The sequence below is a fragment of the Pseudopodoces humilis genome, chromosome 5 (assembly GCF_049639895.1).
Source record: "Pseudopodoces humilis isolate 2021_Gansu_Grassland_sample_001 chromosome 5, ASM4963989v1, whole genome shotgun sequence".
Lineage (NCBI taxonomy): Eukaryota > Metazoa > Chordata > Aves > Passeriformes > Paridae > Pseudopodoces > Pseudopodoces humilis.
In genome coordinates, this window is record NC_142204.1 from 40,255,436 (window position 1) to 40,282,600 (window position 27,165).

Here is a 27,165-nt window from a genome sequence, read left to right on the forward strand (position 1 = left end):
AGCACAGCCCTCTCCCTCCGCCGGTGTTCGGTGCTCTCCCGTGCAAGCCATGGTTAGGCGCCCCTCCACTGCGGCAACAAGGAGATGGCCACAAAGGCCAGGGAAGGACACCCCCCCTCCCTCCGTCTGCGCGTCCCCCCAAAGAAACGTTCACACCTGGGCTTCATGTACAACTTGGGCATTTCCTCCAGTCCCACTCCTCCCACAAGGTCTTGCACGTCGGCTGACAGCCACCCCTGTAGTAACTATCTGGTGACATCCTTTCTCCCCTGCTTAGGGCTGGACAAGCGCAGGAGAGCGCTCAGAAGGAAAAGTTGCATTATCGTATATAATACTGAAGAGGGCAGAGATACTGCTGCAACACTCCTTGTGCAAGCTGTTGAAATGCAGCCAGTATTCGTGGCACCTTACAAATTCTTATACCTATTAATAAATAAGGAAACAGGCAGAAAGTTACTACAATCAAACATAGTCATTGACCAGCAAACACTGTGCTGAGGAGACAGCTGAGTTATTTTCTATCGAATAGAAAAAGTACACTGCAGACAGATGGGCTAAAGAAAGAGTAATCCTAGAACACTTCTAAAGGCTGAAAATATTGCCAAAGTGTTCTTAATCCAATCACAAGAATCCCACAGCCTGCTTCGCTCCCATCCCCAAAAGCAACCAGCTATGGAAGATAGACACAGTCCACCTGTTATATCTAACAGCTATCAGAAAAGCCTTGTAGTCTGACTGCATTTTGTAAAATATTCAGTTCCCATCACACCATGAAGAAATCCATTGAGCCCTACATCTCTTCTATACATCAAAAGAATAAGCAAGCTGCTGTATGCGATCAGGATTCCAAGTGGAGATTGTGAAGTGTTTAGTTTGAAGTGTTGCAGCACATAACTTTTATAACATCCATTAATTTCTTAAAAGCATATTCATGTGTCCATTTCTCTGGAAGAAAGTGTTACACGTGATTAGTAAAATCCTGTTGCTCCAAAACATCCATCTCTACAGAATCATCCTATATATTAATTGTTCCACTAGTCTTCCCTTGAGCAGTTCTAGTAAAAACTGTATAGTTCAAAGACTTTTTACATATAGCCATAAGCAAATAATTTTCACATGAGATCAGTATTCCTAAGATCACTCTTTGAAAGCTGTTCCAGACAACAAAAGCCTTGATGCTTGTACTGTGCCCAGCACAACGGTTTGCATCTTTCTACAGTCTGACTACAGATTAACCATCATAAGAATCAGTATCCAAGATCTAAATAACTATGTCTTTCATTTATTTGAAACTATCCTGTTTCTCTCCTTAACCAAAAGTGCTTAGACAATAAATCAATGTGATATTCCCTATGGCAATTCCTATGTGGATGCAATGCTGTCTAATAAAAAATGTAATTTATATACAGAATACCTTAACCCAGGTAAGCAACATGACATCCAGAACCCAGAAAGCCTTGCTTTCCTCAAGTGGCTGATGGAAGCCGAGGAGCCAAACAGCTCTTTGTTTTTTAACAGGTTCCTTCCCAAAAGAGATGTGGTAGCTGTTCCTTCCACTGTTCCAATCCATCCTCTGACAATACAGATGTATTTACACAATATTCAGTGCAAACACCAGTGCATACAACTGCATAATTAATCAAAGGGACTACTGCAAAGTCACTGGAGTAGACATAACCTACTTTCCACCAGCTTTGGTCTGAGATTTAAGCTTTGGTCTATTAACAGAAGTACTAATTGTCAGTGCTTTTATTTTTTTGTTTTCTGGAACCATTCATAATAGCATAGGAAACTTATAGACATAAAATCTGGCCTGATTTCTAGTCTCCATGACTCTTAAACTCAGGACTTTTCCAAAGAAACCAGAGGAACTTCCTAGAAGATTAAGAAGAAGGCGATGAGAAACAATGTGCAGATTTTGCTACCAAACCCAGAACACTTATAAAAATGGCCATTTTTTATTCTGTAATCAGTATGATAGCTTGTAGAGGGTTAATTTGCCTCTCTTCCCAGAGGAGATTTTTTTAAATTGTGCATTCTAATAGCAGCAGTAATATTTTGCATCAGAACAAAGAATCAAGATTGCAGGAAAGTATCTTTTAGAATGACAGAAAATTACAGGTTAAATAGGCCTAGGAGATTATAAATAGCAGCAATAAATAACTTCCCTTGCTCACTTCTTCATCCATTTCCTTTCTCAAAAGCCCACAGATGCAGAAGAAACCATACTGCATGGTCATGGGGAGGTGTCACCTACAGATAGTAACCTAACATAACCCATAATACATAAGTACAGCTAACTCCCACCAGTGGAAGTCTGTGAACTCAGATGGTCTCAGGGGGTAGTGCTTTACACAAGGAGAGAACTTCTTTATTTTTTACAGGTTGCTACTGAAGGTCTGTGATGCCAACTATGTGATAGGAAGCATGTCACCAACTTTATAATGCCTGCTCACCGTGTACATAGGAGGGCAGAGTCAGGACACCCCTCTATTCTGTCTCAAGAGGGTCCTGTTTTCTCCACCCCAGCTCTCATGGAGTGCAAGCTACTCAAAAGGGGCAGTGATAGTAAGTTTAAGGCCTTAGCTCAGGGGAAGCAGCAATTTTTTAACTCTGAAAGAGATCTCTTGCCCGGAATGGGAGAGCAGATGGTAAAATTCAGGAGAACTTTTTTGACTGTTTGCTCCATATTTCAAGAAGCTTACAGCTCTGCACTGCCTCAGAAAACTCCTTAGAGGAACAGCCTTGGCCTACCAGGGCTAGAGGCTGCCAAATCTGAAGGGTGGTATTTTGAGTGGGTATCTCACTTCTGTGGCCAAACAGAGAAGCCAAAGATATTTATGTAGTTAAAGGCTGCAGTGGGTACTGGGAATCCTGATACTCTGCTGCCAGAGAACCAGTTAGTGCAGGAGAAGCACATCTTGCAAACATTGTCTGTATTTGTGGGAAAAGCTAATTTTTGTTTTCCCAGGTTCCTTTAGAATGTGTTGCCTGTGGAAACACACAGGCAGAAGAGAGAGAAGAGCAGACACATGAACTGTGAGTGCACCTATGAGTTGGGCCGGAGTGTATCACCATTCTTCCACTCTTTTTTTTCCAGCTGGTGGGACCAACAGTGGCTGTTGCTTCATAATCAGCAACGTGGAGATGGCTCTGAGAATGCTTTAGGGAAGCATGACTGTGACTCACAAAAAAGACCCAGAAAGGAACATTAAGGCTCATGCTCATGCTTTGTCTGCAGTGGCAAATTTCTTCCCTCCTCCAAATTCCCACCATTGCCAATATGAATGCAGCTGGACAATTGTTAGAGATGTTGGGAGGCATAATATATGAGTTTTCATCTAGTCAGCCATTTGCAGCACTGTGTCAATTAACCCTCCTCAGAGCAGGGTTAACTGATACACTGCTGAAAACGGCTGCTGGAGCTGAAAGCTGTCTATACTAAGATTCCCATTGTTGCTAACTCTGGTGCAGCTGCAGTGGAATCAGTCCACGTGGGATTATTTGGTAACAGTTCTCCAACCTAAAAACTGCTTCAAAATGCAACACAGCCACCTGATGGGCCAAAACACCCTTCCACTGCACCTCAACAGCTATGCACCCAGGCTGTCGCCATTCATAATGGGATTTCTTTCAGTCCAGAAGGTACTTTTTGCATTTCTGTATGAAGTTCTCAGTGCTTCATCTCAGAAAACTGGCGTTCCTTGTCACCCCCATAGGAATGCCTCTGCTTATTAGCTCTTACTAGCTCTGGACTTGAAGACGTGTGTTGGAAGAGCCAGTTTTCTGTTAGTGTCTTTTCATTGATTCATACACTCAAAAATTTGTCATTTAACATATGAAAACTTTGTGATTTGTTTTTCATTTTTATTTCGTTAGGCAGATCCCGTTCTTTAATTTATGGCTGGAGTTCTGGTTCACTAGGAATTTTGCTTTTTTCCCTGTTAACAAGTAAAGCCTTATTTATGCAGAACAGCACCATGAAGACTCAAACTGATTTCTGAGGGAGTAAAGTTCTATTTTGAATAAGCAGAGTTGGCAGAATCAGTCCCACTTATTTCCATGTACTTTAGGAAGCAGTTATGAAACATGCTGGTGAAATGGGTGTTTTACCCTCTGCTGAGTAAGACTAATACTTCTGAAAAGCCCTTCTCTATCCTTCTCCTACATCCATGTCCAACACTAACTAAAACAAGGAAGTGTTGTTTGGCATTTGTTACACTTTGGAACCACTATTTATCAGACAGATGCTGGCAGTCAGGTTTTTTTAAGCGCAGTTTCCAAGTGTGAGAATGTTGAAGCCTAGGCTCAGCAAAAATTTCAGAGAAAAACTCTAGCTCACTAAAGCCTCTGATTAATGACAGGCAGGTTTCAATTCATGCATGGCATCTTATGCAAATACAGAACACAGCTATTTTCAGAATTCTGGGCAAATGCATACGCCTATGAATATTTACAGAGGCTTGACATACCCACGCAGGGAAATGGCAAAGGGGCAGACTCAGAGGAGATGCAATCCATAGCCTCCCAGCTGTAGTGGTGAGCACTAGAGCTTAGCTCAGGGTGTTGGGATGTTGAGCAAAACTGATTTGGCAGAAACTTGGATACAGCTGAGTATTTTGAGAAAGGGGAAAGGAAGTGGCTCACTCTTCCTTCATTCCTGATACTGCTGCTGCGGCTGTTTCTTGGTCCCAGAGATCCCTTTGGACAAAGGGAGTGGGCACGGTAACTGAATTGCCTGCAAAGGAGGAGTGACAGCTGTCTGTGGAAGGAAGGAGCAGCTCCATACTGACTACCCTTTAGCTCAGATTGAGCTGTAGGGATGCACGGTGAGGTTGTCAGATCACAGATGTTGTACAACTTGGTAAATATGTTTATATGTTTGCTTAAATGGTTTTCATTAATCTCCTGAAGGGTTCTTACAAAAATGCTAAACAACTCCCATCCCAAATCCCAGTGGAACTGGATTTCTCTTCTCCCTTACCCCTACTCCTTTTCCCTTTAATATTAGACTCAGTATCTTCCATATGGTTTTATATGAAACTCTAATTAAAACTCCTTAAGACTGGCTCATTTTTCTCTGCAATGAGTTCAGTTATTTCTTTTTTATACCTTCCAGAATTTACTATACCATATCTAAATACTGGCTGTAATCCACATGTTTTAGATCATTCTCTATAATGGTCCTGTTGTTATAGAATCCTTTGTGTGTGTGTGAGAAAGAGAGAACACGCATATGTGTTGGAAGCAAGACAGCGTGTAGAGAATTGTTTGGAAAGAGAAATCAGAGTATACCAATTCCAAAAGGGATTTCTGAACTGATAGCATAAAAGTGATAAACATAGTTGAGCACTGAAATTATAGACCTCCAGTTCATTCAGATTGAACTGTGGGGATGCACCTTCTATGTGTGATAATTAATATTTCTGATCCCAACATGTTACTCTTCTATATATATATACTACAAATGTATGGCTTATTCAACTTTTGTTGCTATATAATTTTACAGATCAGATTTATCGTTGTCACATTTGCTTATTTTTACTTCTATTCTAAGTGTAGATCCTTGACCTGAGTCATACGTGTCAGTCAATGGTAAGCAGCATGAAGACAAAACTAAGGCAGCACCTGAAAGTCCTTATTCATTACAACAAAAGCTCATTACCTGCTGGAGACCATGCAGAGAACATGCATATGTAGGATAAATAAGTGATCCAAGGAAAAAGCAGGAAAACCTTCATTTGACAAACCATAAGCTTTAACCAAAACATGCAAAAAAGTCACAGTGTCCTAATATATGGCTAGAACTTATGAGGAGGAACTGAGAAATGCCTCTGTACTTCCAGGACAAAATTAAATCAGTAGCCCTGTTGCAGTGGGTGCCTTTGACTCTTGCCTGTTGCTCCACATGTAGAAGAAACATTTAAGTGGCAGATAGCCATGGACTGATTTTGTGCCCAGCAAGTGTGTCCTACCTCACAGCCCATCCAGTTTACGCTCACAGCAGGCTGGGCGTCCTCATGCACATATGGAGTCACAAGAGCGTGGCAAATTTGCTCTCACATTTCATTCAACTTCTCATTGCAGACAAGTATTAAGACAGCCTGTCAGTGCTGTAAATTCAGACCTCTCTCCCATGTGGAGAAACAACCACCCAGAACAGAGCAGAACAGATGCAGAACACCCTGCACTAGCTATTCCACTCATGTCCCACCCTTGTAGGGCACTGGGCTGGAGATTAGGATATCATTTTCTGCTGGAATTAATTTCACCCAAAGACAGTATACTTACTTTCTATATATATATTTGTCCCCCACAAGCTAAGATAAATTTCTGCTTTGGTCCATTAACAATACTTGTATTTTTAATCAGAATTATTTTGTACTGTATTTTCTTTGGAAATAACAGTAATACAGTTTATGTGAAATACAAACAAATGAGGGAACCATTTTTACCTAAATGTATGAATAGCATTTTGCAATTTGTCATTGTGATATATTTATCTTTTGAACTTTAAGTGAGCTCAGCTGAAAAAAATGCTTCTCTTCATCACATGACTGGAAAATATATTACACCACAGAAGAATATTGCTGTTTTAGTTTAGAAATTAGAGGCTAGATATAATTTTCCACTATACTTACTTTCACAAAGTATGGAGTAAATTATTTACTCTACAGTAAATTCTTAGTACATATTCCAAAAGGTGGTAAATTCAGCATTCTCGCTTAAATTAATGGATCTTTTGTGAATGTGTGTTAAAACTAAGACCCTTAAGACTTTGTGTTGCCCACTGAAGCCTTAAAACCACTCTAATATGGCTAGTACAAAACAAATTTCAACAAAATGAAGCCTGGAGGAAGGAAACCAGTTTGGAACAGAAAGACAAAGACTGGCCAGTGGAGTGACAGCAGAGAAGCATCGGAAGGTTTGGGTTTGCTGTCTGACACCCGTGCCCTGCTAGAGGCGCAGGGTATGCTGGTGAGCACACGCAGTGTTTGTGCCCAGAGCTGCCCAGACGCAGCGGTGCCGCTGGTTTGCAGCCAGGCCTGCTGCACCACGGGCTGCGGCGGCAGCGGCACAGCGCGGCAGCTCCGTGCCCACGCTCCGCGCCCGCCCTGGCTTCCCTGCACACCCGCACGGTTAAGTCGCTCCCCGCTTCTGAGCTGCCCCAGCAAACGGGGCTGTGGGGAGCGAGCTGCAGGCACAGCAGCAGAGACAGCTCTGCAGCTCCCCTGCGCTGGGCGGCAGGAGCAGGCCCGGCTGAGCCGTGAGGGGCGCTCCCAGCAATGGCTGCCGCTCCCAGCCGCCATTTTGCGCTGAGGCCGCTGGGCTGCCACATGCCCGCCATGTAAGCTTCGTGTGGTGGGAGAGCGGCCACCGGCGAGGGCTGGGCCGCTTGGGAGCTATGCCTGCTGCCAGAACAATTAATCTAACACACACCCCCTTCCTCACATGCTCCAGAGCTGTACCCGGGGAAAAAGGCTATGGGAACGGGCTGTGGGCCTGATAAATTGTCCCATGTGCCACAAAAGCTGGCACTCCATAGGATGAAAACCTGTTTCCTACAGTGTATGGTCATCATGTTTCAAACCTGCTGCTCCTTTGATAACTTGGGTTGATGTTTTGTCCATTTTCCCTAGTGTGTATATGGAGTGCAAAGGAAGGTCCAGGGCTTAGAGCATCAGTTGGGAGCTCAGGAAATGGAGACAATTCCTGTTCATTCTTGCCTGACCTAGGGCAAACCACATACACACAACAACTTGGAAGTGTTTGGATACCTACCTCCCACTTAGCTGAGCAAGAATGAAAATCTGTGCCCTATCAGGAAAACACAGATGTGAGTATTCCCTATCTTCCAGGGCCATTATGAAGATGAAGACATTTCTGGTCTACAGAAACAAAGGGTAATGGCAGTCATTCAAAAATCATATATATGAGAAAGGGTAGTGCAAACACAGAGGAAATGTTGAGTGGTTACCTAAGGCAAAGAAACATCTTTAGATGTTTCCAGTTGTAGCTCAGATTTGGTAAAAATATGTTTAACAAGTCTTTATACTTAAAAGCTCTGTCTGAAAACATTCCTAATATTTTATTTATTTTTTTGAATAATGATATCAGTAAGAGACCATTATATAATCACAAGAAAATTAAAGCTCTCCAGGGCATGATCTTAGCTGTGTAATTAATGAAGGTGGTTAAAAGTACAAAGTGAACCTGAAGCAAAATTTGTACCAGAACCACACCTCATTATGTTTTCCTGCTTAAGTATGTCGTAAATAGAGATGTTTATTACACATCTGCCATTTAAAGTACTTATTACATGCAGTGTTATATTTTATTTAGATTTAAAAATTTAAAAACACATGATGACAACCTGTGTTACTATTAATACAAGCCTGAGGGGCCAGGCTGCACATGCACATTGTGCCTTAGGTTATATTACAGTTCATTCACTCCAGAGTTACAAATCATTTACAGAAGTATATTGTGTAATTAGTGTGCCTAATTTCAGTCCATGGAGTTTCATTGGTGTGAAAGAACAATCAATCCCTGTATATCCATTCACATTTATTAGGCCAAACTTTGTAGCCTGTCCTTGGAGCATCATTCCTTCCTCTGCTTTCAACAGCAAATGACATTAAAATCTCCAGAACTTCCCAAAGTAAAAGCAGTTATTTGCTTTCCTTATGATTTTTTTTTTCCTTTGATACAGAACTGACTCTAGTGAATGGGCAGAAAGGGCAAGAGATGGTGTACCAGTTATATGATTCATAATCCTCTCTTCTTCAGATTTGTTTTCCTGAACAGAGTGCTCTCCTGGACTAGCTCCAGGCTGGCCTTGAAGAAGTCTTTCACAGAAAATTATCTTGTCCATAATGCAGAAAATTGTGTCATTCATCCCATTTATGAGGCTACTTGCAATTTATTGACAATATTTTTCAAGCACTTTTTCTTGCACTTTTGAAGTAGTACTTAGTAGTACTGTAGGTCCTTCTACCTAACTCTTTTAGTTACTGATGGAAGGAAAAAAACCAACATATTAACACAATATAATCCTCTTAATGTTATCCAAAATAGCTTTTCCACATAGCAGTTTAATACACAGAAGTCCAGTGGTAGTTCCAGGGTATATTTCTGTGTGACTGAATATGTATAACAAGTAATGCCTTAAAGATTCTCAGCTCACCTGTAGAATAAAATTCTATATTCCTGTTAGGTTAAAATGAATACCAGAAATTTTGCATAGATTGAGGCTGAATATTGTTTATCCTACCCATTGAAAGGCAATATTCTATATTTATGGAAAAATATAAATATTTTAATGTGGGAAGGTATTTTCAGGGTATATTTACTTGATTTTGGTCCACTTTTTTTATATTATACAAAATAGCCAAAAGTAAGCCACTCTAAACAAGAACTGGTAAAATATATGTGACATACACAGTCTAGTGTCTAAATGTATAGTCTGTAAGGATAAATATCTCTACAAAAATATGAACTCATTTTTTATAAGTTTATTATTAATTATGAAACTACAGTTTTTTTCTTCATCCTCAAAGCAAAATGTTTAAACTTCTGTCAGTCTAGTACTGAATGTTTTAAATAGAAGCATAAAAGTCACAATTTCATATATAATTATTTTATAACAGTGTACCTTATATTTAGTAAATGTTAGAATAGGTGCTACATCCATATTAGAATTGGAGAAGTAGTAACTGTATTTTGATTTCTGACAATGTATAAGGTAATATTTGTCCAGTAACACCAGTACAGATGCTTCCATTGAATTGTGCAGGATTCCTGGAGTGTAAATTGTAAAGAAATCCCCAAAATCTAGATGCCAGATGTTTGAATGTTGCTTTATTGCAAGGGTGTATGTCCTTTAAAACAGAATATAATTATCTGGCATTATACTCTTTGACAGATTGAACACTTTTGTAAATGCATGAAGTTTGTGTGAAGTGAAAAAAAAAAGAAAATTGATGGAACATTCATGCATTAATTGGCATAACTAAATAACTAAATAACTAAATAATGGAATAACAGAGCTGCATGAAATATAATACTCTCTTACTTCCAAAAGTCTCTCTCACTCCAACCAAGACAGCTTATTTTCACTGAGAATTCAATACTTCATAGGCTCAGTACTTTGGCCAGGACCCAGCTGAGTAGGTAATTCTCTTCTTTTCAGTGGAGTTACTCACATGCCTAAAATTAAGAAGGAGATTATGTACTTTGATGGACAGCATGCAGAATACCCCAGTTCTTTTCAGAGTCTCATCAGCATGCTGTATACATTGACACTTTGAATTTTGTTTTGCTGTATAGGGCTGTATAGATTTGAAAAGTACAATCAAGAGGGAAACTAATGAAACAAGGAATAAGGAGTTGAAATTCATCTCAGTTTTGATCCAAAAGGGACCACCAGACTGTTTTTGCAAGATTCTGCCACTGCTGTGGTCATCAGAAAAATCAACTGAAACCATCTTAGTTTTGAAGGTAAGTGCTATTTGTATTGCATTACATTAACATTTAGGGCAAGCTGCATGGCTCCACTAATTTTGCAGGGACTTTGTAATCTCAATATAGAGATTGTGTGGGGAAGACAGCAGGGTACAGGAATATTTGTGAAAGACAATTTGATTCTGATGTCATGATTTGATAATTGATTTTGTTCCGTGGGAAAAACAACCTTCTCAGAGTGGTACACTTTTAAAAGAAACCCCTAGTACGTCCTGCAAAATTGATGGCACTTCATCAGCAACCCTGTTAAGCCTGCCCTTCAGGACAGGGCAACAATCCACTAAATTTAACCATACTTGAAAGAATGAAGTCTAAAAAATAATCAGGCTCCTACAAGTAGCTAAGGGAGATCTACATGCATACTCCAAGAGAAGGAAAGTTGGGCAGAATTCAGGTGTAATAGGTTAAATTTGAGAGTAGCCCTTTATCTAGTCAGTACAGATGATTGACTGGTCATTCAGAACACCTTCCAAACTTGCTGCAAACCTTTTCTTTTTGTCTGGTAGAGAAAGTCAAATGAGGAACTGTTCCCAGCAAAAAGGAGGAGGAAGACCAGAGGATAACCAACACCCTCAGGGAATGTGTTCAGGCTTCATTAGATACTCACAGAAAAGTGTGTATCATTGCTCCCAATTTAGCTGTCATTTAAGACTTTAGGGGGTAGGTGGATAGATATAGAACCCATTAGTAAACAGAGCAGGACAGTGTGGGAAACAGTATGAATAACGCAAAATGGGATTCAAGTGGTCAGTGTTCATGGGTAGGAAGTCCAGTTACAGAAAGTACTTTTTTTTTTTTTTTCACATTGAAAACAATAGAACAATACACACTGAAGAAACACTTATTAGACACAAGAAATATGATGTTGCAAAAAGTAATAAAAAGGAGATATAGGGAGTTATTAAAATGGAATATTAAGAGAGGCCAAACCATGTTTCCGTGCTAATTTCCTCTAAGAAATTTTAGAGTGTTGGAAAACTAAGAATTGCCTTTTGGAAGCAACAATCAAGTGTTCTCATGGATTTCCACAGAACAATACTCTGAGACATGATGGACAAGTACAACATAGTAAATGGGTAGACAGACACAGGTGCAGAGTTACTGGCAGCTCTGCTCTGAAAGCAGATCCTTCATTACAAGTCTCATTGTGGATTTATTATTAACATGCGTTTCCCCTTTCCAATGAGTTTTGCATTTTTATATATTTCATGGAACATCTCATGTTCCTGAGATATTCCTTTGGAAGAAGATGCCTCAAATTCAAGCAGATGAATGGTAGCCCAAAGACATGTTCTTTTGCATGTTTGTCTTCTCTCTTTGCAGAGAGAGGCGCCTGCAAGAAAAACTGAGTCTCCTCCCTTCACTTATATTGCCAAGGGTTTTAGCAAAGCAGTGAAATAAATTCCTCAGATAAAAAAATACTGCCTCTCCTGAAAGTTTAGAAGATGTTAATATCTTGGGGCCAAAATTTAAAGATTTAACTTGATTCTTATTCTTCCACTCCTTGGGTAGAACTCCATTTATTTTAACAGTTTTGCCTGAGGCAAAACCTTAGGATTCAACTCTTAGAGAATACCAAGTATCTTAAAAATAGTCCTAAATGCAACTAAGATCCTTCAGGCCCAAACCATTCCACTGTCTACAGGAGAAATCATCACAAGTCTTTAAGCAAAAAACTGAAACATTATTTAAGCCTGGGAACACTGTTTTAAAGTAACACTCTTTGATGTTCTAGAAAAATGTAAACAAAAGATGTAATTTGTGAGGTTGATAATTGATCATGTTTTCAGAGTGCAAAATAGCCCTACAGGAATATGGTAGAAGTATCTGAAATTACTGTAGGGAAGAAATTTGATCTTATTTTAAACATAATTAAAGCCTTCTGCATCTCCACAAAACCTCTAAAACCGTGGAGATCTCTGATGGTTTACCCTCTGGGGAGAACACACAGATATGAATTTTAATAGTGTCTTTTGGTAATGTGGTGGATAAAGACAAATTGATTACAGCAGTCTGGAAAAAAAGCAGGTGATGTGTTACCAAGGCCACTGGGTTCACGTTTTCCCAGACATGGTGAGGGCCACCCAGATTGTAAAAGAAAGCTGATATCTTTAAAAATTTGTTTTGGGGCTTGATATGGCTTTCTTATTTCCGGATACACTGGATTATATCACAAGGAAAATAAGATGTATGGTACAGATTCTGTTCTCATGTACACTAAACCAAAAATAGGCTACAACTTTTGACACCAATGGATTTGCCTCAGATTTATGCCCAATGGAAGAGCAGTGATGTCCTTCTGATTATAATGTCTATCATTATTATCTGATAAGCACTGTGAAACCAAAAGAAAGTAAAAGTCTGAGAAATCTGAACTCTGAGATAAATGTTTCTACATATTTGCATGACATACCAAACAGAATGTTCTTGTAGAAGTCCCTTTTGAAGATATTTGTGCCTGGTCTCAGAGTACATGGTTATTTAAATTTTGTTTCCAAGAGAAACTAGCTGTGCATTCTGATGGGACATGAAGTGAGTTGTGTGGTGATAACAGTAGGCTCCTTGCACTCCTTCTTTCTAGACCATTTGGATTTCTACTAGGACAATTAGAGACAGACATTTGAACTGAAAAGACAATTCACTGACATGCATGGATATCACTGCAGATAGAAAGAAAGCTGAAAATCCTATTGTTCAATTATCTATCCTTGAACTTTGTCTAGTTTTGCTGATTAATATTTGGTACATGTGGATATATACACACCAGTTCAAGTGTGCACATATGGATCAGGTTGGCATTTGATCTGCTTACAGATCTAGCCACTTTTCAGTACCACAGGTATCCTGCAGCCTGCCACAGTGCCATGAATTTGGTGTGCTGAGGAGCCTCACTTATTCCAGTGCTCCATATTAGCTTTGAAAAGCTTTGATTAGCTTTGACATGGACCCAATCCAAATAAAAACTAATTGTCCGTACAGATGTGTGGCCCTGGAAAGCTCTGCTCAGCTGCATCTAACTGAAAAAAATAAAACACCTATTTCTGTGCCATGGGAAAGCCAGAAACCTCTACTTTTTCAGATGTGCAGTGTTGTCCTTTAACAGGGCTAGAAATTAAGTAAATATTTGAAAACAAGCACAAAGAGAGAAGTCCTGAGTTGTCATCCTGTCTGTCAAGACCATTCATATTTCTGAGTTAATGTTAAGTAGTCCCCATCTAGATCACAGCACCTATACTGAAAACAGCAAGTGGAACTTCCTGAACCACTAGAACAAAGTCATGCTTGGCCTTAGATTCTTACTTACGCTTTGCAATGGCACAACCCTTACAGGAAGAGTAGAAAAGCCCATCTTCTCCCTCATTCCAGTAGTCTTTAATCTGACAGTTGGATTGCCTGGCTGCAAGGCAATTCTCTTGGGTATGAAACCCCATCAGCAGAGCTGGGGGTCTTTTATTCCAGATGTGTGTGCTCAAGCCATTGTATCAAAGGCAAGATGGCAAGGCTACCAGAACTGGAAACTTGTTTCAGAAGAGAAATGAACTGTGCTGGGTCCTGAAGAAAGGACGCTGATAACCTGCTTTAAGAAGTGCCAGGCTCCAGATGTAGAGTGAATGGAAACAGTTCCTACAGGCTTTATGAGATCCACTGGGGAGTAGGTGTACATTATTAACTATGTCTTTAAAATTTCTCAACTGGCCAATTCCAAGCTTCTAGAGCAGCTTAACTTGTCAGTTTTTTTGAAAGCCAACTCTTGCCCTACTGCAGAGGGAACCTATGCATCTAGCACAGAGCGAGCACCCAGGACTAGATGTCAGAAGGCTGGCATTGCAAGAATTATCTTTTAAATACCTAAATCCTCAGTGGATCTGACCTTCTGCGTCTGTGAACCATTTTGAACACCAAACCACTAGCCTAAATTCTTCAGGTCTTGCAGAATGGTGACTGCATACCTGAAAGGATCTAGGTTACTCAGCTTGCATTTACAAAGGTGTGCTGGCTTAGCTGCACATGTCTACAAGTTGTAGGTGTCCCAGGAGTCTGGTTGCATTCCTTTGTCTACCCAAGGAACCTGAGATACAAATAGACAGATATTTAATTTTATTTGGTTTGGGGCTTCCCATGCAATGCCTGAAATCACACAGGTCTGTAATGGCGACTTTTCTTCTGAGTTACAAGCCAGTGACATACCCTTACATAAATCCTATTCTTTTATCCAAATAGGAGCTAAAAAGGCTTAGCTGGTATGATGTAAGTTAGTATCAATCTTTTGATCCAAAGCTCATTTTATTGTATATTCAAAATAGATTATATATTTAAAAATAATATTCTATTATGCTTAATCTGCATCAACCTTTCTCCTCAATAAAATAACCTTTAGAACAGCAGAAATTTTTCATTTTGTAATAAGAATCAGTGCATGGTAAACAAGAAGATGATGGTGTTTTCCTACACAACAGAGTGAGGCTTTCACGTGAGAAACTAAACTGGGAGAGGACATTGCTAGGCACACAGAAATTGTTTAAGAACAGATGCTGATGTCTTTTCTGATAGATTTAAAAGACTGGGACTTCCTGGCTTCAGAGAGTGACTCAAAAAACAATCAAGACTAATTGAAGTGATACTATGTAAGATCTGTTTGTCATATACTTATATATCATGGTATGATTTTACAGCTTATTTGCAATCTAGCAGAGTTTATGCAATTAAAACAATGATCAGTTGATATAGTATGACAACAAAAATCAACACAATAAAAGTGTCTCCAGGACTTAAAGATGCAAGGATATGAGTTTCCCACAGAGCTGTGGCAAAGAATCTGTGAATTACAGTGGGTTTTTTCCTTCTTTGCTATTTTGCTGTTGAGCTGAAACATTGGCTAGTTTCTCCTATTCCATTCCAGCCCTGGATAGCTGTACTCATTACAGAGCTAGCCATAACATGTTAGCATCTAGGCTGCTGTTTTTCAGGGATGTTTCCAGAAACACCGACAAGAACTGCTATACCATGGCTTTAAAATTGTCAGAAAGAAACTAAGGAGCACAATCGCATCTCCCAGAAGGTCATTGGCTGATGAAGGATCACAAACAGAAGGAAGCTTGATGTCAATTTACTGGTATATAATGCTCCCTGTGCTTAATTGTTTAGATCAAACACTGGTAACTTCCAATAGAATAAGTTCAGCTTCACAAGTTGCAGGTTTGTATTTCTACAGCTCTCATTCTTTCTTCAGTGTTTTAAACTGGTTGTATATATGGTTGTAACCATCTAGTTGCTTTCTTTGTGCTTGCTAAGTTCATGGTCTGAAACTTGCAGCAATCTGTTCCTTTACCTGTTTACCACATTAAGTCACATTGCAAAATCCATTCACATTTGAGTGACCTTAAGTTACACTGGAGAGTAAGCATCATATTTGTCTTACCAACATTGGTCACTACTTCATGCAGCTTGTAAAAAGACACACAATAAACAGTTCCTGTCTTGTCATTTGTTTTAGCTGGATCTCCCATCTGACAGACATTCCAACGAATTACCCATCTATGCCCTGCTTTCTTGCCTTTATAGCTCAGAGTTCAGCTTTGATCGACCTATCAGTTGCTTTGACAAGCTACAATAAAGGAAGAAAAAAAAGCCACACAGCTATAATTACACCTTGCTCTTTCAGAAAATGTGACCAGCTTTCAAAAGCTATCCAACACTGTGAGAAACTCACTGATGTAACAGCACTGCTGCCAGAAAACTAGCAGAAGCAAAATTAGCCAACTGAGAATATTCATGAACTTTGAGAGAGAGAACTGGAGACTTGTCTTTGAGGAGCGCAGCAGAAGTAATACAATTCTGTAGTATGGTTTTCCTGTGATGAACTAGCTGTTCCAAAAGGCTCTATGCTTTCAGAGTCTGCCAAAGCTGACTGAAGGAAACATCCAGTCAAAGTCTGTAACTTAGGACCAAGTTTTCCAATTGCTTGGGCAGTTTCTGACTTGTACAGGTAGCAGTAAAGAGCAATGGATTCATATTTCACAGAGCTTGGGTAAAATGCAAACATGGATGAGGGTCTCCTGAGAAAACTTTATGGAGTTTGCATGTACTTTTTTTCTCTTTGACAATACTGGCAGTAATGTGCAAGGAGTTCTTTCTTTGCTCCCTGACTGGTTTTTGACTGGCTTATGTTTACAGAATCAAAATCAGAATCATTGAGGAGAGATAGGGAAAGCATGAAAACTGAGGTAGAGCAAACAGGTAATTAACAACCTTTGTTGGTACCAAACAAAACCTTACCCATGAGCTTTTGTTTACATCCCCAGTGTACTATTTGTTCTGTCTCTCATTTTTTACAATCCTACAGATGAGTTAACTGAGAGGATCTATCTCTATAAAATAGGGAATCCATTTTAGTGGGTTGACTGAGTTAGTTGGCTAGTCCTCCCATTGGAGCAATTTGCTAACAGCAGGAGTGTATCCAGCAAAATGTAGCTCTTCACACAGACCTCCCAAGTTGTCCCATTTCTCTATCAGAGAAACTTTTGTGAGGCCTGGGGAAGGGAGAGTCCTTCTGTAAAAATATAAATAAAAATGCCATGTCTAGGTGGAACTCTGGAAAAATTCCATGGAAGACTATCTCATTATGAACTCTTTCCCTACACACTGTACGCTAATCTGAAATATTAAAGAGCAAGACACAAATACTAGCGGGGAAAGCAGAGAGGCTTCAAGTAAGTGGGATCCAGACTCATTTACTTTTGCTTTTTCAGATTATCTAGGAGATCTTGGGTGAGAGACACAGCTGCTGTGCCTCATTTTCTCCTCAGAAAATAAAAATTAATTAATGCTAGTGATGTGCCTCCCTGAACCATCTGAAGAGATAATTTACTAGGATTTATAAAAATCTTGTAAGGAGGAGCAATGTATTTTTTAAATAAATAAAGTAAGTGCGGCCCGCACTCCAAGTGGCTAGTGCCATACACAGAACAAGGATTAGCCTGTAAACTATAATCCTTAACATTATTCTGTATGATGTGCAGTGTTCTGCTCAGAGATGCTATCTTCTTGTTGGCACTTTTCTTCAAAATAGTTACACTGTAAAATCTATCTCAAATCAGTTGACTGAGCAGGAATTGAATGTGTTTGGTTGGCAATTGTTTTGAAGGTTTCTAAACCCTGATAGTTCCCCCAGAGAATTGCATTTGCTTTAGGCAATCCTTAAAGCTAGCAAGAGGGGAGCTACACAAAGGCAGATTTGATGCTGTTAAAATGGTTATATTGGGTTGTGCATTTGACTTGGCTTTTAGGAGAATAAAATGGTTTCTATGGGTGTGGGTGAGAGAATAAATTAAAAGTGTGAGTTGTGCACCTGAACTACTAAGGTATTTGTCTCTGTGTTCCTTAATACCTAGTTTCTGTCTCCAAAAATGCACACAGGAGTATTTTCAGGCTAAGGATATATTATAGTCTCTCATCAGTTAAACAAGTGGGACTGAAAAATACCAGGTTTTCACTATTTCTCTTCTCTAATGCCTGTTTCAATAGAGATATGAGTTCTGGGAGCACTGTATGACTTCATGCTTCTTTTTTTTTTTTTTTTTTTTTCACGGAAGTAATGATAAAGAAGTAACATGAAAGACTAGCCTGAACAAAATCTTTGAACTAGAAGATGAACCAGATAAAAGATACACATTTCCCAATTCACTGCTATTTGTTCTTGTGAATTTTTGGCAAAGCAAGTGCTCTCTTGAGTTCCCAGATGCCCTATTCTATTGCACAACCCAAAGTATGGGCAACGTTTCATGAAAAAAGGAAATAGGAAAATAGCATCTATGAATCACCATTTCTGAGTGCAAGGACGTTTTAAATTCATTTTGGTTTATATTTAAGAAAAAAATTTGCGTACAAACTTGCTAGAATGTATGTTAGTCAAAATGTACTATGCTCCCCTAGAAGGAGCTGGGGAGGGAGAATATGAACTGCAACATTCCCTGGGCTTCTGCAATACTGCATCTGCTCTCAATTAAAGTGAGATGTGGTTTCTAGGCCTGTATCTATAGTATTTATCTTACAACCATTTTTAAGAATTATTTTGCAATGATTTTATGAATTGCAATTGCAGCTTAAAGAAAGGGGTGTTACAGTAGTGACCATATTGTCTGCATATTCTTTCTATTGAGAATCCCAGTACATATCATGTTACTGTCAGAGATTTAAGGAACCATCTATGAAGTACCAGGACATGAACAAGATTTAAATAATTAAATCCACTACATCCATGGAAGACACTCTCTGTTGAGGAACAAAAGGAGAGAAAATGTACATGCTTCCAAAAGCCTAGAGAAAGACACCTGGCAAACCACTGTCACTAGGTTCTGCACAGTGGAAAACAAACACAGACAAGCTTTGAACTTAAAACTTTTAAGTGCATAAAATAGGGCTTCATTCTTCTATGTAATTTTTTCCATCCCGCTTCATCTGAAGCCAGTGGGGAACTTCCATCTCAGTTAGTGACCAGCTCAAACATTAATATGCAAGGTTAAGAAAGGGCATTCAGTTTAAGAAGGATAAAATCTACCAATCAATTCTAATTCAATCCCAAATAGTTCCCAGAAACAGGTCTATTCATACCTGCCATGTGAAATCATTGCTCGCAGCATATGGCAGCTGTCAGATGATCTATGTTATAGCATAGTTTCTGCTTTTCCCTGACTCTGAGTGGTTTATTAATATTTACCAGCTTTGTGTGAAAGGGGTGGTTGAAGCCAAAATTCATTCCCTCTGTCCTTTCTCTTGTCAGCCCTACCAAATTGTTACCCCTCCTGTATGGTGTATGGTACAACCAGGTAGCTCTGCTAGCTGCTGAGCAAGGTAAAAATACCCACCTTATGCTTATGATGTAGGGCAAAAAGAAGACCCCAAACCAAATATTGAGAGTTCCCTTATCCACCCCCAGCATCATTCCACACTGGCAGATGTTGTCCTCTCAGGTATTATCCTGCAACTCAAAACATTCATAGAGTCTAACTGGGCATGCTCAGCCCCACCCACAGAAACTGGACTATAAGAACAGCAAAACTAGAGAATATGAGTGCTTGAAAACTCCTGAGGGCATAGGTACTTCTGATGAAGCAACCTTTAGAGGCAGACATGAGGGTCCAGAATGAGCAGGGTTGATGGGTCAGTTTGACAGCCAGCTCCTCTTGTTCTTTGGACAGATCACAGATGTGTCCCAAGAATCTAATCAGGATAATCCTTTGCCAGGAGTATGTCGATTACAGAATATAAAACATAAAAATCAAGCCTCCAAAGCTCTAATAGGTGCAGTAACAGAAAAAAAAATACTTTGTGTTCTGATCTGCTTTTAAGGAATAGCCCCACCAACAAAACCACAGAAATGTCAACAAGCCCATCATTTAACCAATATGAGGTTTGCAAAACTGTACTAAACTAGTTTAATTCATATAGTTTTGGAAAAAAGGGTTAGTCCAGAAATGTTTCCCCAATAGAAGCATAAATTATCCACAATATTTAGGTAGAAGGCTGTGCAGTAGACATGTCCATATAATCAGGCATTCCCATTTTTGAATGGTTGAGAACACTCTCTTTTTTCATAGCAGCCACTACAGAGAAAAAGGTAGTGACCACTTGTTACCAGTCAATGTGAAAGTTAGTACTCTTCCCAACCCAGCAATCCAAGGTCACTGGCCAGCTTAATATTAAAAAGATCACTTTTCAAAGCTGTGTGCTGCATTACTATTGAAACAATAACTTCTAATTACAACACAGCATATTAGAGTTGCTCCTTTGCTGTAACTAAAAATATTTTGGAAGATGAAATAGTTGAGAATTTCTATATTCCAGAGAAAGGGCAAAGAAGCAGAAAAAGCAGGCAGCAGTTAGTGGTTTCAGATGGCACTTCCCACTTGAATTGTTAGTACCTGACACTTTTTCAGCCACCCCTTATTAACATTTACAGACTACAGTAGTAGACTGCTACACTGATGTCACAGAAGAAAATAATTAACATTTCTCAAGCAGCTAAAGCAGTGAAAAAAAGAGACAAATTCATGTCAACAGATGTGTTTTACCACTAATGATTGTGAAACCATTATAGTTTTAATTGCTTAGACTTCCCCTTATAATAAGGTCACCATAAATTGTTGACTAAATAAAAAATAACATCAATATACATAACACTGAAAGCAGATGACTAAGATTTTTGAACCAGAAGCCATTGCTGGAAAAGGACAAAAGCTTTTGAGAGCTGGTCACCTATTTGCTAGATATATTGTTTTAAAAATAAATCTACGGTTCATGGCAACTAGATAATTTCTTTCAAGGCTCTGAATGTGCTCCTACCAATTTGTAAAGAGTGGTCCTATACTGAAATTGGCCATTGACAGAAAGCAAAATGGGAGACAATTCAGCAACTTCTAGAGCACCAGTTTAGCTAATCAAATAAGTTTGCTTATAGGGCCCAGTCCTGCAAGAATCTAAGAGTAATAAGTCCCTGGTCTCAACAGAATTTGAGGAGGATAAGCACCTTGAAGGTTCAGTTCTTAAGACAAAAAATAAGTCAGAAGAAAACTTTCATGAGGACCTATGAAGATCTTAAAAACATTTAGCAAAATGAGAAGCAATTGGGATAATTTAGAGGAGTGCTGCAAATATTTATTGTCAAGGTAAAGAAGCCACCCATTCATATTTAAAATATTCACTGATTTTGCTGCTTCTTTTCTCTACTGCGGTTTTAGCTGTCTCAAGGGGATGCCACAACTGGCAGACTTCAAAAACTAGTGGATTTACCAAAATTACAGCCCCAGAATCTTTCCTGTTTCTCCCTATTTTGCAAAAATTACAGCAGGCAGACATAAACATATTTCTATGTGTGTTAGATTTATCGAATCTTAATCTCTGTTTATATTCTTTTCATACTCTAGTAATTGACATTCCTGTAATGTATCCTACTTTCTCACAGTGACAAGAGACTGAGTGGACCAGACAAACTTTTTAAAGGCAAGAAGTGAGATCATATTAATTTAAGCACTCTTCCACTTGAGACCTTCATACAATTAAAAAAAATAATGTTCTGAAATCTATATACTTAATGTGTTCCACAAAAGCCACCAACAATAAACTTATTTATAAACAATCTAAATTTGTGGCTTCACTTTAACTAGTTAACATATCTTAGTGGTAGAGTAGAACCTTAATAAGCACATTTGCAAGATTTTTGTCATGGATTATACCAAAGTGTCTACATATGTATAGATGTGCTATGGCACTGAACAGCCTGCTGTTCACAGCCAAGGATTAGAAAGAAAAAAGTTACTTTGTACAGTCCTTTCTTCTTACAGAATGTATTATGTTAGTCTTCTCTTTTCAGATTTCTTTATGTTTACTTGAAAATTGCTAAACTATATTTACATGGATAATGAGTTATTATCATTACAAATAGACTCTATTATTAGACTAGTAGCTGCTAACTGCCATCTGCATTTTTCTGTGACTGTACTTTTAAAATGTACTCTAATGGACAGTCCTAACTACTCTTTAAAACTGAGGGGAGAAAAAAAATTAGTTGGTAAAGCCTTAATCTGTTAATCTGTTCAGGATTCTATCTCACTTTTTGGGGTCTCAGAAGGAAATGGCAGGATAACAATCACACTAAGTGGACTTAGGTTCTGAGATTCCAGGTTATTCAGTGCTCAGAAATAGCTCTTTTAGTTGTTCACTATAGGAAAAACTGATGTTGATCAGTTTATGATTTTTTTTAAAAATAACCATAGTGTCAGGAATTACACTCCTTTCAGTGCCTACACATGTAATCATGGAAAAAGCCACAATCAACAGTTTTTCCCAATACCATTTTTTTACCCTTTCTGCATCTTCCACCTTCCAACTCTGGCCTTCCAGTTTCTTATGGCCATTCCCTCAAATCCATCAGAGAACTGGGAGATACCTGAGTATGCTGACTCTTACGTTCTGCTCATTTCTTTTCAAAGCACCCTCTTCATTTGTTAACAGTGAGCAAGAACAGGCAACCCTCTAAAGATGCTAAAAGGAGAGTTGCTGTAATGAGAAGAGAAAATAAACCCATGTGAGCATTCAGCTGTACACAGGCTGTGGAGCAACTTTAAACTGAAGCACTTGTGGCTTTGTTTGAGTATCATTTCACAAGGGCCTGAGAAGGGGACTGGAATTACTAGTGAAAAGGCATAGCGTGAAAAATGGGAATAACAGGTGCATGTTTTAATAGCATTAGCCAGCAACACCTGTAACTGATAGACCAGAGTATGGGACTTCCAATAAATGGATACTGTCCATCTCTGTAATTATATGCTGGAAAATTTCATTTCTAAAATCTGTGATAAATTACTACAGAACGGAAGGCGTGCTGGCACCTTTCCAGTCACTGTCTTAGCCTCATTTCAGGCTTTGCCCAAAGGACCTGCATTAGATAAGCAAAAGATTAGGGTGGATGCATCTGGACAGAATCTGAATGAGGGTGGAATACAGACTGCTTGTGTATCTGAAGCAACATCACTATGGGAGGAATTGTGGTTCCCACAGACTAGCAAAGAACATCAAGGCTGACAAATGCACTGAGAAAATGGGGGACAGTAATTTTCTGAGGATGATGAAACAAAGATCATGCAGGGTTAGAAAACTGGTATTAAATGAAAAATATTTGTGCACCAATCACAAGCATAATCTCCCTTGAGACTAACTGAGTGTGAGGATAAATGTCTGGAAGCAGTCTCTGCACAAGGGTTCAGAAGAAAGGAACAAGGAAGCAAAGCAAAGCTGTATGAAATCTGAATACATCATTGCTATACGATACTTCCAAGCAGTTCCATTAAAACAGGATTTTCTCCCATCCCACAGAGGTTTAACTGCCTTTCAGACATATTTAATTTTACACCAGACTTCCAAGTAAGTACAAATTGATCTCAGCACTTTTCAACAACATTTGTTAGGCCATTTTAAAAGTTGGAAGCCATTTGTAGTTTGAGAGCTGTTTTGCAGCTGAAAACTAGCTGGTTTGTGTTTTATAAAACCAGTCCATAATGGTGATTAGCTTCATCAAAAAACATTGACATAATAATAATTGAGAAGTTTAATATTTTCAAATTGACTACTAAATACATGTAATACTTTTATATCTAAAATATGTTGTGGGTGAATTTGGTGCATATAAAGGCAAAGAACAAACCACACTGCCAAGGGTCAAGGACTGCATGCAGACACTGCTCAAGCTTTCACATACAGCTATTCACACACAGCATTCAAGTACTTATCTGCAATACTTCAATGTGAGACGTGGGCAAAGTCCTTGCAAACTGTGGTGACACATCTGTGTCACCACACCTCTTTCTCCTCCCATGAGTATTCCCACTGCCATCATTCAGTCCAATGGACTGCTCAAAGTCATAAGAATCAAAAGAACAAAGTTATTTCTTCCTCTAGGACACAATTCAAAAATCTCATTACTTTTAGATTTACAAATCATGTGATTGTGTCTGGAGTTGATAAAAAAAATTGAGTATTCTGATACTGTAAATAACAGCTTTCAGGGAAAATTCTACTCAGTAAAAGCTTTGATATCTCATCCTTGCTCTGGTTATAAACACACACCAGAAATATTAGAGTTTCCTGCTGAATGAATGTTTCCTTCTCCAATCTATACGACTGATTTAGATTTTAGAATGCAAAGTATTTTATTTCATTTTTGTGAATTTGCATCTGTAAGATAAAGACTATTCATTCAGTGTTATTCCATCTCCCTCTGGAACATGCAATAAACCTGGGTGGTGTACTGGTTGTAAGTTCTACTCTTCTTTACAGTCCTTGTCTGCATACCTACAGCTGAACTAAACATCCAAAGAAGAATACAGCTCAGAGATACCATCAGCCTGAATTTAGTAAACTTTAGTTCTGATCACTCCATGTGTTCCCTTCTAAATCAGTTTTTCTCAAGAAAGTTAGGCCTTACCTTACCCCATTTTTCTGAACCTGTATTTAAAGTTATATCTAAGCTTTTTCTGGATTGTGCTACGGACAGCCCACAAGACTTTGCTCTAATTGTACAAACTCAGTTTCTGCCCTGATAAAATCAGAATTGTATCTATTTGTCAAATATATTGTAGACTAAATTGTCTGTAGGGGCATAAGATCTCCAGTAAGGCCACGTCTTACTGCAGATTTAGCATACTATGCACAGATAGCTTGGCACAGATGTCATAAAACATTATTAATTTTCTTAAGATTTCCCCAGAACATGACAAAATTACTCCAGTATTTGAAAGTGCCATCACACGATCATTTAAGCTATCTGCAAAAAAAAAAAAAAAGAAAAAAAAAAAAAAAGAAGCTATTCAAGTCTTTCTTAGTGTTCTTATGGGTCAGTGGCAGCAATAAGTTCAGAAAGCCTGTCTTGACACTGTAACATGCTACCTGTGTGTTTCCAGTGCTTCACAAACTGCCCTGTGAAAGAAGGCAATTTTCGTAGGCATGATTTTGCTAAACTTTCAGCATGTGCATGTTCTGGATAGCTTGTCAGGTCCATAAAATCTCACTGAATTAAAACTGAGAACTGACTGACCTGCAAGAAGCCAGTACACTGGCTGTTTGGTGCTGTCTGTAGCTTGATAGCTAGAAAATCAATCCACTAGGCAAGGCAGCATCTTTCTGATTTCTCAAAGTTGACAACGTGAAGCAAAATGCAATGCAACAAAGCCTGAGGTCACAAGACCACTCCTGTGAATTGAAACCAAGGAAAAAAATTGTCCTGTGGGTGGGATCTACCTCTAATTTCTTCAAAGGACATCTGGTCTGTCTGTCAAAGCACACCCTTTAGGAGTCTGGCCATAAAATTGCAATTCTGCACTTGTTAACAAGCAACAGGGCTGGAAGCTCAAGAACTCAAAGAGTGAGATCTCCTGTATTTGACAAGAAAGGATAAATATTTTATTTCTCAATTGATTTGAGTCATTTGTTCTGAGCAAAGAAGTACAGGAGAGGATCCCTTCAAGTCTTTCCTTGCTCAGAAGGAGACATCTGCCATGGTAATTTCACTGCACAAATATTCCTTCACATGTGCTATTACTCTACCTGTTCCTAGGACTTCCAGGAAACATTCTTTAATTAAAGCAGTAGTGCACAGAAAGGCAGAAAGTCAGTCTTTCCTACTAACAGTTCTTACACCCAAGAGGAATTTCCTACCCTGTAAATCTTCACAGTGCTTAGACAAAGTAAGAAAGCAAAGGGAATTCAAAATTCACATCTCCACCCATAAATCCATTTCTTTAAACAGAACAGTCCCATTAAAACATGGAGGAAAATTTCACTAACTTTATTCGACAACTTTCCAAGTGATCTTTCCATGTGAGGAAGCTGTACGACTTCCTGATTCACCAGGGAGTGAAACATTCACAGGATATGCACCAGAGCCCCAGCTTTGGTACCCAGCGCTCAAAGTGCAGGTGGAAGATACTTGTAACAGCACAAGTAACAGACGGAATCCTGCTGACTGACACCGAGGCAGCTCAGAATATACACTAGTCCTTCCAAAGCCGATTCAAATCTTTTAGCTCAAATTCTAGTTGCTTTGGACAAGAGCACATAGTAAAGCTTTGTGTTCAAATTGCCCACTTTAGACCAAACCGCAATTCTTTTGAAAACTTAAAATCGTAAAAATTGAAGATGTGGGTATGAAGAACAGTGCTTTCAAGATGAAGGTAAGATATTGTTGGTTGGTAATTAAAATTCAGAGGTTACTTCAGGCTTTCAGTCACTTCAAACACTGAACTCTCACACACATTTTGAAGATATTCTGCGAAGGTCTAACACTGGTTGTGTCAACTGGTTCTGTCACTTAGTTGCTAGAAATCCTTGTAGCTGTGGGATAGCCTGCCCCCGTGAAATTGCACTCTAACCCCCAAAAATCTGTCTTAAACTATAAGTCACAATGAAGCATGAAGGGTTTTATCCTCTACTCAAATTATTAGTCTTGTAAACCATTAACTGTAACAGGTGATGTTTTTGTTGTTGTGTTTATCTCACTTGGAGTATTTTGCTCTATTCTTCACTTCAAGATTTTGGAGAAGTCTCAAGTGTCACAGTCTTATCCCCCTTAGATAAGAAAATATTTTCTTGGGCTGATTTTCAGTTTGCCAACTTTCACTGGAAACACTCCTTGCAAAAGAGGGCTCCAGACTAATAGGAGACTATATTTACAAATGTTGGGGATTTTTTATTATAACCCCTCTTATTTGTCTTCTGATGGATATGTTCCAATCATTCCAGTCTCACTTCAGTCTTCCCATTATCACATCTCCATAACAGACATTTCCTTTTGGAAATTGTGTGACTAAAACATACAATATTTTTATAAAAAAAAAAAAAAATCATAAAAAAGTCTGATTTTTCTAATGGTGTAAAATTTTTTTGATATTGTTCTCCAGACCATTCCTTACTCAACCTAAAAAGCCCCCTCCTTAAAGACTTTACAGACTAACTTAGAACAAGTCCTTTCCCTGTCAAACACACATTGAAGGTAGGAAGGAAAAATGTGATGTTCAAGCAAAGTCATTAAGATGACAAATTCTAATGCTATGTTATTTCTGTAATTTTCTTTAACAGAATTGCTTTATTTAT

General features: G+C 38.8%; 1 protein-coding gene across 2 annotated transcripts in view; it reads right to left on the reverse strand.

Moving 5' to 3' along the window:
• Positions 1-10,127: 10,127 nt before the first annotated feature.
• The window catches only part of MSRB3 (methionine sulfoxide reductase B3), a 205,654-nt gene continuing 188,616 nt past the window's right edge, over positions 10,128-27,165 (reverse strand). The window contains exon 10 of one of the 2 annotated variants that reach the window (XM_088055782.1): positions 10,128-10,209. In XM_088055782.1, the coding sequence (XP_087911908.1) occupies positions 10,143-10,209 (67 nt within the window). In that variant the 3' untranslated portion in view covers positions 10,128-10,142. The remainder of the gene's footprint in view (positions 10,210-27,165) is intronic. The other variant, XM_088055786.1, reaches the window with a different exon arrangement.